General features: G+C 33.5%; 1 protein-coding gene across 1 annotated transcript in view; it reads right to left on the bottom strand.

Annotated features, from left to right (window-relative positions):
- tmprss15 (transmembrane serine protease 15) overlaps positions 1–14,447 on the bottom strand; it is a 51,449-nt gene that overhangs the window by 9,145 nt on the left and 27,857 nt on the right. Inside the window, exons 14-19 of the mRNA XM_068216127.2 lie at positions 12,434–12,523; positions 12,193–12,318; positions 8,948–9,088; positions 6,707–6,817; positions 6,495–6,627; positions 4,075–4,170 (exon numbers count right to left, since the gene is read on the bottom strand). Coding sequence (XP_068072228.2) covers positions 4,075–4,170; positions 6,495–6,627; positions 6,707–6,817; positions 8,948–9,088; positions 12,193–12,318; positions 12,434–12,523 — 697 coding nt within the window. The remainder of the gene's footprint in view (positions 1–4,074; positions 4,171–6,494; positions 6,628–6,706; positions 6,818–8,947; positions 9,089–12,192; positions 12,319–12,433; positions 12,524–14,447) is intronic.

Genomic DNA, 14,447 nt, shown 5'->3' with positions numbered 1-14,447 from the left:
GATGGTTTGTTCTGTAGACTATCGGAAAAAAATTGCTTAAAGGACTAATAATTGTGTCCCAAAAATAATTAAAAAAAAAAATAAATTTATAACTGCTTTTATTCTTGCCGAAATAAAAAAAATAAAACACACATATATATATACATATACATACACACACACACACACATACATACAGCCTGGTAAAAGCCAGCGTAATTTTAAACTATGGCTGATCAAATCATTATAAATCTGGAAAGTGACTTTCTAAGTCGATCGCTCTTTTTTGTATGTTGTAGTGATGTATTTGCATCATAGTAGATGGGACATATTAGGAATGTATGTATTTTGTGTTGATCACTCTTTGTATAACCCTAAGGGTCCTATCATACACCCAGCGCATAGTGGCACAAGGCTTCTTTTATTAGTTTCAGCTTGGCGCAAGTGTCGTTTTGAGGCGTTGCGCTACGCTGTTTGAATAGCAAATGCATTAGCGCTCATTTGTGCGCCCATAGGCGTTCTGGTCTAAAAAGGAAGGCGTTCTGAGGCGCACGGCTGGTGCGTTGCTAATTTGAGAAACTAAAATAGATTTTTCATTAGACCAAAACAAACCCGGTCTAAACTCCGGCGCAGAGTTGCGCCTCGCTTACACACTGCTTAATAAGCACAAGAGAGCAATAGGCACATATCTTTACATATGAAAAAATTAAATATTAAGGATATATATATAGGATATAATAAGAATAGATATAGGATATAAATATAAAGGATTAAAATATTAAAAAACATACTATTTTCTAGCCTACATACTGTAAATATGAAAAATCACTGCTTTTATGTCTTCTTCATCTCGGGAGGCTTTTTCAGTTCATTCATAACAATTTGCTTTTGTATAATGTTATTATTATTAGCAGTATTATTTATTATATCCATATTTATATTTGTTTTATTAAAAACAAGCTTAGATTTCCCCACCTGTCAGGTTTTAGACCATAAGGGGCACTTCATGTGTTGTTCATTTATTCGTTTGCTGGAAATTAGAACTGAATTTAGAAATAGTTTTGAAACTAATATTTGCGCTTAACAAATGCAATTAATTATTTATAGAATAATTGATGTCTGTGCGTAAAGGTTTCCTTATCCAAGAGCGAAAGTGAAAGTGATTTATTATCTCTCATTCTCACGCAGTAGGTGCTCTGCTTAACAATTTTCTGTAAAAAAAAAAAAACTGTTAACTGTTAACTGTTTGCTAGTGAAATGCTCAGTTTTTCCACTTAGAATTACTTTATGTCCTGTAAATAGCGAATGCGCTTATGGCGCAACGCAAGGCTCTTAAAGGGAATGGGAGATGAGACTCTAATGGGTTTATTCTCAAAACACACCTATAACTCATTAAGAAAATAAACTCAACTCTTTTAGACCATGCGCCACGGCGCAAAGCGGATTTTACCGTCCTTAAATTAGCAAAAATGCGTTCTGACATGCCCTGAAAGCGTTCGCGCCCTGCGTTTTGCGCTCTGCGCATGGACCGTCAAAATAGAGCCCTAAGTTTCTTTTTGGTTGGCCATCTGTTTCTAATGAGTCTCCTGTTTTTGTTACTGCAGACTAGTTCAGTAAACAGAAAGAAAGAAGACATGCCTGCATGTGTTCAGCGTTTTTCCTTATCACAAACACAACAGTAATCTGGTAGTGATTGCATTGCTTTGGCTTTTTCTGGGTTAATTATTCTAATCTCCAGATTGCAACAGAGAAATACTGGGAAATTTCTGTAGACTGATGGTATTTCATGCCGTTCAGCCATATAATCTTAAAATCTCAGCAAAATCAGCTGGCATTTTTGTCTTCACTTTAGATATTACGCTAGAGAATCCTTCAAATACTAACTGTAAAATGACATTGATGAAGTAGCAAAGGTTTCTGCTGTTCTTAAGTTAGCTGCAGATGTGAATGAATTGCGGAAGAAAGTAATTCCACTTACAAAAGTATCTTTAGACTCTCCGGGCCCTATCATACACCCGGCGCAATGTGGCGCAAGGCACGACGCAATTGATGTTTGCTAGTTTCAGCTCGGCACAAGAGTCATTTTGACATTTTGCGCCACGATGTTTAAATAGCAAATGCATTTGCGCTTATGTGCACCCATAGGCGTTCTAATCTAAAAAAGGATGCGCGTTGAGATGCGTTGCTATTTTGAGGAACTTAAATAGACGGTTCAATAGACCAGATCAAAACAGGTCTAAAGTCCAGCGCAGAGCGCGTTAGTTGTGCACCTCGCTTACACATTGCTTAATACACACAGGATGTACAGCAATACGCAAATATCTTTACAAATGAAAAATAATTAAAGGATTAAAATATTACAAAAATTATTATTTTCTAGCCAACATAAATATAAAAACCATACTTTCATTCTTCATCTCATGGACTTTTTTTCATAACAATTTGCTTTTGTGTAATGTTATCATTATTTGCATTATTATTTATTATATGCATATTTGTATTTGTTTTATTAAAAACAAGCTTAGATTTGTCCACCTGTTAGGTTTTAGACCATATGGGGCACAGCATGTGTATTTGAATATAACTCAGTTTTTTAAACACACTTCATTATTATTGTTCATGTATTAGTTTGCTGGAAATTAGAACTGAATTTAGAAATAGTTTTGAAACAAATCTTTGCACTTAACAAACAAAATTAATTATTTATAGGCTAATTGATGTCTGTGCATACAACATGTTTCCCTATTTACGAGGATGAAAGCTAAAGTACGGAATGAGGAGGCTCATCTCTCATTTTCGTAGATGCTGTTTAACTGGTTTCTCTCTAGTGAAGTGTTCAGTTTTTCTACTTACAAAGTCCGCCATGTAAATAGCAAATGCGCTATGGCGCGGCGCAACTGGCTCTTGAAGGGCATGGGAGATCACACTCTGGTTGGTTTATTCTCAAAACACACCTGTAACTCATTAAGAGAATAAGCTCAACCCTGTTAGACCATGCGCCACGGCACAAACTGGATATTTCCGTTCTTAAAATAGCAAAAGTGGATTCTGACACGCAGAATCATCACAAGGAAGACAAGTAGGAATCATTAATAAGTGTCTGTATTATGGAAGACTAGATACATTAAAATACATTTTAGTACTTCAGTGAACCTGAACAAGTATATTAAAATCCATTAATTTTCACTAGTTGTATTAATATATTTTTTCAAAAAGGGCTTTAAAAATAAGTTAAATCTTTGTAGACTAGAAATATATGTCCTGTATATCGTTTATTTTAAAAATGCGGAGATACATTATACATTAATTTTATTTAAAAATATGATATTAATCTTATTTTTTAATTCAACTTTAGCGGTGGGGCCAGGTAGGGGGGCTACAAGACATTGTGCCCAGGGGGCTCTGAATTCTTAATCCGGGCCTGCCAGTGAATCACGTAATAGTCTGCTTTGTGTTCGGATTGGCCGTTTGTCCACTGGGGTTTTACTCTCATAGAATTTGAGTGAGAAAACAATGATGTCTGAGGCTTGCGGTATAAACATTTCCATATTCTGATCTCTGATTATTCAACTATTGTTAGATATACCTAGATTTTCTATATAGGGCACCTTCAATACAAAGTTTTATTTTGACACTTGCACATATTCATGTGCCTCTACAAACATATTTCTGCTTAAGCATGCATTCTGGTATTCTCATTTACACACCACACAAGTCCTGCGTGGGTTTCCTCCGGGTGCTCCAGTTTCCCCCACAGTCCAAAGACATGCGGTACAGGTGAATTGGGTAGGCTAAATTGTCCGTAGTGTATGAGTGTGTGTGTGTGTGTGATTGTGTGTGTTTCCCAGAGATGGGTTGCGGCTGGAAGGGCATCCACTGCGTAAAAGCTTGTTGGATAAGTTGGCAGTTCATTCCGCTGTGCCGACCCCAGATTAAAAACGTGACTAAGCCGACAAGAAAATGAATGAATGAATGAATGAATGAACGTTAGACACAAAATATCTTAATATCAATAAATCGATTACAATTACGAGGTAAACTACAAAAACGCAACTTCATGTCACACCCCCATGGATTTTGTATTTCTTTAATTACCTGGGTTTCAGTTCCAGTGAGCCATTACTGTTCACATTTACAGTAGTAAATGGACCATCTCCTTCCACAGTGATGGAGAACGAGGCAACCCCTGACCTAGATACATCAACAAACATGACATTAGGCATTTCACACACTTTTACAATAGGTATTACTTTATCAAATTGGAACAATGTGCTTTCAAGTTTTCTCTGATTGATGGTTCATGCTTTTTAGGAAGTGAATTTTTTATTACAAATTTGAAAAATGTTTGGATTCAGGTCATAGCACTCTTATTTTTGCTGTGAATTAACTACTGTTTCTACTGCAGATTCATTTTCTGATTTTACTGGAATTAGGCAACTTAGATTTAATTGGTTATAACACATGATTTCTAAAATACCAATTTTTCAATTTATTAAAATTATTGATTATTTTAATTAAATTTATTTTGATTATTTTAAATAAAATTATTTTAATTAAAAATTAATTAAAAGATCTTTCGCTTGCTTAAAAAAGTTTGAATTGTCAATCAGATGTTTTAAGTAACATTTTATATTTCAGTCATCATTGTATTATATGGGTTGTTTTCACATAACATCATTGATGATGTGTAAAATTCAGAAGGAGAGCAGGAAGTGTTTCTTCTACCGCTATCAGAACATCAAAATGTTTCTGTTTTATGTTGTTTATAATTGTTTAAATCGGCCAAAATTAGAAATTCCAAACAGCTTTTATAGACTTCCAGAGGTTTTGCTCATAAAGGGGGGAAAGTTCAAGAAACTGGCTGAAAAATGGAAACATTTATTCATTACATACATGTGTGCCAACTTTTTTGATTGTGATAATTTGTTTGACAGCAACAATAAAGATTATATACAGGTTTAGCAATGTTAAATATGTTAAAATATTGTGTAAAAAATACAAACAGCCCCACACGTCGCTGCAATGAAATATTCATCTTGTTTTGCAATAATCCAAGTATTTACTGGCGTTTCGGCAGAATAAACAACCGTAACGTGAACATCGAGATGCGCAGCAGTGGTAAATGTTTGTTGATGGTAAGTTCATCGACAGAGCAAAAAAGAAAATGAAGCCCTTGCGACATAACTAGACTGTTATTATTGTGGAGCACTTTTCCCCCACTTACAAAAATAAATAAATAATGTCAACTATTCGTCATCTCTTATTTCGTCTGCAGGGTACAGTATCTAACTAAAACTCTAAAACTATAGTAATTTATAATAAATGTTTTTGAACCACATTGTAAAGTGTACAATGTGTACAACTCTTTGTTGATGACTGCTACAGAATACTCTAGTACAATAAACTGTAATAAATACTGCACTGCTAGTGTAAACTGTGGTGCATCAGGATTATAGCATAGAAAATTAAGCCTACTGAATAATTTTTATTACTACAGTTATGTTGTACCACAAAAACATTATAATTACTATGACAGTTTAATTCAAGTAGTTATCTATAGTATGCTTCCAAACACTATAGTATTTTTCATGTAATGTAATTATACAGTATGTACTGCATCAATGACTGGCAAATATATTTTAGTTCAGTAGAAAACTCTGCCCTCTTCGTGATATAAGGATCATGCCCAACATTGCTCATTTTCAATTTATATCTACTTCGAAATCTGGTTTAAATCGCAAAAATATTGACTTTCCCCTATGTCTCCCATTTAGTTTTTTACTTCCTGCCCTCCATCTGATTTTCGCATGTCACCAGAATCACATGATTGTAAACAACCTATTACAGATTTACCCTGAAAATAAAACTAAGCGTTTCAGTATAATCTAAACACGTATAACAGTGAGAAATAGAATGATAATTGATCATTATTTTGTGCAAATACCCTTGTTATACCGGTACAAAGGCTGTATTGATAAGCATAATCTGACATAAGAGTTGTATCTCACTTTTTGCTAAATAAAAGAAACTCAATAACAAGTTTCATATTATACTATATTATACAATAAAAGCCATAAATTTGTACATGAAATGTTATTGAACAAGAACATAGTTTGATCATTTTAAAATTTATTTCTCAATAGATTGTTCCGTTACAAAATATGTTTACTTTTATGACAGTTTTTGGATTTTATGACTATTATCTTATTTCATCCATTAAACATTAACTATTAAAATACATTTCGTCACCTTGGAATTATAAGGTTCTATCTGCGTTCAAAATGATTTTGAGATATTGAGCTGCACATTTTTTGCATTTCAAAGCAAATTGTATGTGTTTAACATTTGTGTTTTTTTTAATAAAAAGTCTTAAAATGTAAAAACATAAAAAACATCCCATAATGTAAATAAGTTGTCATTTAATAAAAATATGTAAATAACTCAATTTTGACAAAAATGTCAGATAGAACCTTATAATTCTAAGGTGACAATTTGTAATATATTCAATCAATTACCTGTAGCCCAAATAGCGGCAGAAGAAGTCTGAAAACTGAGGGGTCCAGTCTTGAGCACACACCGTGTATAAATTATTCTGGATTTGAAGTTTCAGTCGTTCAGTTCCAGTGGTGTTATCTTTTATTACATGCACTAAAATACAATACATCCTGTGATCAATAGCATGGTTTGACTTTGTGAGCTTTTGTTGTATTTTTATTTGTTGACTTACCACAATCAGCTTCATCAGTGCCATTAGGGCAGTCTTCTACCCCATCACACACACTGGCATTGAACACACATGCTCCTGCACCACACTGAAACTGTCCAGAAGGGCAAGGATCTGGATTTTTATGAGAAAGGTCATTTGTTTGTTTTCTGTCTTACATGCTGTATATGTATAGGAAACACGCCTGTAGCCAAGGGGGTTCGGGTGGTTCGAAAGACCCACCCCCCTACTGACAAACCCCAGAATTTGGCTCCTATATGTCATCTTATTTGTCCCATTTTTGACAGTATTCGTTCATTTTCTTTTTGGCTTAGTCACATTATTAATCTGGGGTCGCCACAGTGGAATGAACCGCCAACTTAGCCAGCATATGTTTTACACAGCGGATGCCCTTCCAGCTGCAACCCATCACTGGAAAACACACACACTCATTCATACAATCATACACTACGGTTAATTTTAGCATACTCAATTCACCTATAGCGCATGTCTTTGGACTTGAGGGGGAAACCGGTGCACCTGGAGGAAACCCACGTGAACACAGGGAGATCTGACCCAGGCGAGACTCGAACCAGGGACCTTCCTGCTGAGGCGAACGTGCTACCCACTGCACCACCACATCGCCCATTTTTGACAGTATATCATTTTAAATTCTGAAAATAACCCATAAACGAAGGTCTTAAGAAAAAATTAATTATTATTAAAATGGACAAATTCTGACTGAGGAAATTAGCTTAAGGAAATTAGCTTGAGGAAATTAGTTTGTTATTTGCCTATAGGCTACAGTTTTTAATTTAAAACAAGTTTGAACAGATTCATGATTGTTGTTTTTTAAGGAGGGAAGATTTAAAAAAAATTGTATTTCATATTAGTATTAAAACATTTTTTTTATTTCTTTTGTTTAAAAAAATAAATTTAAAATTGTAATCTCATTACATTATTTATAAAACTGTAATAGCGTAATGCACATTTGTAAATTAACAAATTTTTTTGTCATTTTTTGTTGCATCAAAAAGTGCGGGACTTGACATTAACACCCGCCAACCCGCCAAATGCAAGTAGTTTTACTTGTGGCGGGTTAGAGAGACACCCACACTAGCCACTTTGGCTGGTTGAAAATAATTTTTAATTTGCCAGTGCTGCCTTGTCACTAAACATTAAAATTTTAGTTTAAGATCAATATGCGTGCAAATGTGATTTAGGAATCAAGAAGCAGCACGACTGATAAGTGTTCGCGTGAGCAAAAGAAAGCAGGTGAATGAGAGAATGAGAGAATGACCAGGTGCATGGAGATACTTGCTTACTGACTACAGTGTCGTGAGCAGAGCTGATTTGATGCTCCTGTGTCCCGTTTCCTTGTGCAAAGCAACCGTGACTGGAAATGCAACTGATGTGGTTGTTTCTCTTAGAAATAGATTTTGAAAAGCGGTGCTCGTGCAACAACAGTTTTTTGTTTCTAGATTTTTTGTAAGCAGCAGCAGTTGCCGTTTTCGCTTCAACCATTCTTTAAACAAATTATTAACATGTCTGACATTAACAGAATATTTTCAGCTTTCTTTTGCTTGCAGTTATTTTTGTCAGTGTGGTTTAATTATCATCCTTTGCAATAACATAGCTTTAATAGAAGATTAACTTTCTATTTATCTATAGTTAACTGGTGATCTGGGACCTAGTTTTAGATACGTGAGAATTTTTTAAATATATATATTTTTTAAGAAAATTTTTGTTGAATAAAAAGTTATATTTTGCTTGTTTACACATTATTTAATATTAGTGGCAAGGAAATAATTAATTTGGTGTGGCCAGAAAAAAAGGTAAATTCTTAGTCTTAAGCCCTAAAAAGTGAATACAAAGTGTGAAATGTAAAATAAAATTAATTGCAATCTGACACTATGAAAGCCAATATGCTCATGCTCATTGAGCAAGGTCACAACACAAAAAAAAAACTTAAATTAACGAGGAGACATGTGGACATAACACATCATCTATATGCCAAAGTCAAATTTATGCATATATATATATATATATATATATATATATATATAGTAATATATTTTTCCAACAACAAAATTGTGGCTAGTGAAAATAGCAAGTGGCTAGTAACACTTAAAATGTCACTAATGTGCAGTATTTGAACCCTATAATTTAACAGAAAATGAGGTGAATGACTGTGAAAAGGTCCACTTCTTGAGAAAAAAGAACCACCCTTTTAAATAGGCTGGGTACAAGCATGGGAAAACCTACCAGGTTGGCCAAGGTTAACGCCTGCGCTGAAGTTGGCTAGAAAGCCTCTGTTGTTTGTTTTTGCATCAGTGAATAACATGACAGTCATCTGAGAGGTTGTGGAAAAAAGATCCGGAAAGGAGCGCTCCCCAGTTAGGACACCTTATAAAGTAAAAAACACTTTGTCATTTATTGGCTTTGCAATTTCATTTTAAATAAATGTTAACAAAAAGTTAACTAAAAAATTTACTTTGGAATAATATGATATATAAATATTCAATAAAATTTTATTATTTATATTATAAAAAAAAAATTGGAGTCAGTGAGATACTTTTTGATTTTTTAATAACACTTTTATAAAGTAAGGATGCAAAAAACTGACTTTAAATTGTGACCAGGGGGCTGTTTCATAAAACTGGTTAGGAAAAACCGGGGTTAAAATCAAAAACCCGACTTTAATGAGCCGAACTAAATGTCTACGCTTAAATTGGTTCCATAAGAGCAAGTTGAAGATCATTTGATCTAACTAACCTGAGTTCAGTTAAAATAATCTAGATAATTGCTCGTGCACGTTACTGTCATGAAACCTTGAGGTCGAGCATCGACTATGTTGTGTGTAGCAACTGTGAAAACTGAAAGAGCTCTAAAATGAGACGCAGCTGTTCACAGTAAGTGACCCGCGTTTGTTTGTAGTTCAAACATATAAGAATTTACACATAATAATCAAAAACTAAAGTATGGCTTGCAACAAAGCAAGAGAGAAGGCTGACTTGAACTGCAGATCGTCTCAATTAAAAAACAGACCATTATCGAGGTCTATTAAGGTTAAATTAAATAATTGTTGCAATACATTAAAAGTGTGTTTGACTGTGCGCGCGCGTGCAAGAGAGAGCTAGAAAGAATACGCGCTTTCTGCCTATTGCTTGCAAGGACAAGTTTTAATGCATGTCAGACTAACAGTAACACACAAAATGTGCTTAACGTCAGCACATTGAATTTAAAATAATGGCAACAAAAAGCCGTGCACGCACAAGCGGTGGGATTTTTAATTTGCTATCGAAACCGCTACAGAATGCTGCTTTTCGCAAGTGTGTTTCCTGCGGCCCGTGGGAAAATATCTTCATATTAAAGTGAGGGTACTGCTCGGCCCTAATTCATCTCCCGATTATTCCACTGAGGGTTTGCAGATTTAAAGTCATTCTTTAAGAAATGTAGCCTACTTCTTTATATCAGTCAGTGCTTTCTTAATATATTTCCTTTATTCAATTTTGTAATTCATATACTAGCTATACACCCCTCACTGATCAATATTTTAAATTAATATTTTCTACAGAATGCTTTATAATGTTTGTGCATATACATTAAATTATTCACTACCAGTAAAATTTGCAATTAATCTAACAAAATATACTTTATATTTATCTATTTTTTTAAATGTATATAGTTCTATTCCAAAAGATGTTTGATGTGTATATAGTTACTATTAAGTGACTATAAAGTTTTAATCATTAATAATAGGTTAAGTGAAATAAAATGGCATCAAATTACAGCAAGCGAATGTTAACAATACTTGGACTAAGCTTGAACTTGACTTAGCCTGAGAGTTAATTGGCCCCAGACCAGGCTAATTTCCCAGCATAATTTGACATAGTAACGGAGTTTAAACTATCGTTAATTTCATTTATGAAACCGAATCTGCTATTAATAAACCTGACTTACCAAAATAAGCCTGGCTTTTTCTCTAAACTTGGATTATGGAACAATCCCCAGAAAATTAACATTTCAATAAATATTGCTAATTTTGTTTTTTCTACTCAATAAAAAAAATAAAAAAATACATAGACAGTTGTGTGCAATATTAATAGTCCTCCTGTGAAATATTTAATCTTTTTCAAATATTTCTTAAGTGATATTTAATACAGCAAATACATTTTCACAGTTTTTCCCATAATATTTTTCTTCTGGCGAAAGTCTAATTTGTTTTATTTTGGCTAAAACAAAAGCAGTTTCTAATTTTTTTTAAATTATTTTAAGGTCAATAATAATATTATTATCACCATTGAGCAATATATATTTTTAAATTGCCTACAGAAAAAAACATTGTTACACAATGACTTGCCTAAATACCTCAACTTGCCTAGTTGAGAAGATATAGATGAAGCAGACTGGAATTATGCTTGCTTGAAAGCTCAAACACAAACAATAAATACCAGGTTTAAACTACTTCAATATAAGTGATTAATTAAAATGTCATATGTCTGCTAATGTTCCAAATGTGTGCTGTAAACGTTTCGATGATAAAGGTACACTATATCACTGCCTCTGACAGTGTCCTAAAATACAAAAATTTTGAAAAGAGATGACAATGTATGTCAGACATGTTTAATGTTAAAATCCATTTAAATGGCAAGTTTTGTATTATTGGTCTGTTTTCTATAAACCTCACAATTGGAAAAATTGAGATTTTATTTTCTTCAAGCTAGAAGGGCTATTGCATTTTCTGTAAAACACAAGGATGCTCCATCCATGGAATTGTGGAAAAAAGAGATTTTAAACTGTATTGGACTGGAAAGTCTAGGTTATATCATCAAAGGTAAGCAGAAGGACTTTGACTATCTTTCGAAAGCACATACGAATATTACTGAGGTTGTGTGTTTGTAAACAAGTAATTTTTTATTGTATTATTGTTTGTATTCTTTTTCAATGTTTTAATTCATAAATTTTATTTATTATATTTTTTATTTACTTATTTTATTTTATGCCATTTGAATGTGTATATGTGTGTATGTATATATGTGTGTGTGTGTATATATATATATATATATATACTGTATGTATATATATATATATATATATATATATATATATGTACAAGAAGGGTTTTATGTGCTGTTTTGTAGGCTCCATTGTTATTGTATGCATAGTTGATGGGGGTGAAAAAAATCAAATGTATCTTTGGAAAAAAAACTTGCCTAGTTATCCTATTTACGCCTTCAAATGACACTTTAAGCTGAAAACTAGTGTCTTGAAAAATAACTAGTAAAATATGTGCTGTCATCATGACAAAGATAAAAGAATTCTGTTATTAGAAATGAGTTATTAAAACTGTTGTGTTTATACATGTGTTGAAAAGATTTTCTCTCCATTAAACAGCAACTGGGAGAAAATTAAATAAAAATTTAACTGGATGGCTAATAATTCTGACTTCAACTGTATATACATAAATAAAAATACAATATATTTTACATATATTACAAACAAATTACCTAGCAAATCAGAATAGGGCTCTACTCCATCTCGAATTTCCAAGACGTCATAACTAGCCTCTAAAGCAACATCTTGAAAATGTAATTGGATATTCTGCCCTTCCTTAGCATGTAAAGTCCACATACCTGGAAAAGACAAAGCACAATAAATCAAACCAACAAAATAAAGCAGAACGTTTTTGTTAGTATCCTATTTCTAATGATTCATGGACGAAAGTAAATGTATCTATTAAATACCCACATGAAGCATTATGTCCGTAACCATCTGGGTAGTTTGGAGAGCTGAACGTCGAGTTTGGTTCATACAGGTCAAAGGGTCCCCCACAATCCTCTGTTATAATAAATCATTCAAATTGGGAAATGTTATTGTAAAGGTGCAGTATGAAAGTTTGACACCCAGTGGTTGAACTAGGTATTGCATTCCTGGATCAAAACACACAGAAGCGCAGGTTGCTAATTTGACAACACCAACAGGAGTGTGCCTGACTATCGAGTCTAAACGCTGTTTTAAGGCTGATTTAAATAATGTTCTAAATAAAAGCAAGGACATGTGATGGAAGGAATATTATCATATTAAAAGGAGTTTTTGTCCTAACCAATACCTGGAATTTATATTTTAAAAACATTTTTTTATTTTTGGCAGCTGAACAACAGAAATCTTGATGACACGATCACCTCAGGGACCCCTTACGTGCTTTATTCAGTGTTTAATGCTAACAATGTGAGTTTGAATGCCATTACACAAGACATTTATTGCCATACTACTGAAAACAGCAGCAGATCGTGTTCACCTCAGATCTTGAAAATAAAATAAACCTTTTGAAATTGAACTTGAGAGCTGTGAAACAATGCAAACACACATATCAGTGATTCAGCGTTCATTTAATAATGTTAAAGAGGTTTAATATGTATTAATTAGACCATAAGCCTTACCATTTCTTGGAGTGCAGCAAGTTAGATCTAATTTCGTCTCATGGAATTGAGGTCATTGATGTAGACATTATACCACAAAGTGATGATATAACAGACCACTACCTCTTACTATACAAGCTGTGTTTACCTAAAATGAGCAGCTCCACACAGATATATTGCCCTGGTTGGACTATCGTCCCCTCCACTAAAGATGAATTCACAAATAACATACCTGATCTTTCTCTATTTAGAAATGCACCTGCAAACGCAAATGACCTTGATGTAGTAACCAGCATTATGGATGCTATCTTTACTAACTACTTACTACTGTGGCACCCATCAAATTAAAAAAGGCTACAAAGAAAAAACTAAACAAGAATATTCACGCACTTGCACATCTTTTATGCGATAATCCAGTTTTTTGCATAAAGTTAATTCGCATTTTTGGATAAAAACATAGCTAACGGGTGCCAGCTACCAGCATCAAAATATCTTCTTTTGTGTTCAACAGAAGAATCTCAAATAGGTTGGGGGAATGTAAATATCTGCAAACATATCATGGTATGTTTATGCTTTAGAAGACTCAAAAGCTTATATACAGCACCTTTAAAGTTTTTGTGATATAAAAATGCCATTGCATTACATTGGTGATGGGAAATTCAGATCAATTTTTACCAACTTTTACATGTGAGTCTTGACGTTTAACCAAAATCATTATGTTCGTTTTCAGCAGAATATTATTAAAATGTGGCATGTTAATTTCTTAAACACATAATTCACAAACGCATGCAAATGCTGGAAATCTGAAAATAATACAAAACTGTAATTAAATAAAAGGGATATTTCACCCCAAAAATACAAATCTGCCATCATTTACTCACCCCCAACCTATTTGAGATTTTTCTGTTAAATACAAAAGATATTTTGAATTTGAAGAATGCTGGTAGCTGGCACCCATTAGCTATGTTTTTATCCAAAAATGCGAATTAACTTTATGCGCAAAACTGGACTAATCGCATAAAAGACGTGCAAATAAAGCAATGTTTCCATCCAACGAGTCAAAGTGAACAAAATCGTCACTTCCTGATTATCTGGCGCCAAAAATCAACAGTATAAACAGAATTTGCTTCAGTAGGAGAAGCTGTGTCAATCATTTCTTCATTTAATAAATGACTTGCACCACAGAAGGCAATCCTAACACGCGGTGGTGTTTGAAAGCGTGAGAAGTGAGCGCAGACGCTCTTGATTCTGGAGGTTATTATAACACTAATACTAATACTGAACATAATAACACTAATACTGAAATGGTTAAGGCGTTCTAGAATGACCATAACAACATTTCA

This window comes from Danio rerio, chromosome 21 (assembly GCF_049306965.1).
Source record: "Danio rerio strain Tuebingen ecotype United States chromosome 21, GRCz12tu, whole genome shotgun sequence".
Taxonomy (NCBI): Eukaryota; Metazoa; Chordata; class Actinopteri; order Cypriniformes; family Danionidae; genus Danio; species Danio rerio.
Note: the sequence above shows the minus strand (reverse complement) of the source record. Positions and strands in the feature narration are given on the sequence as shown.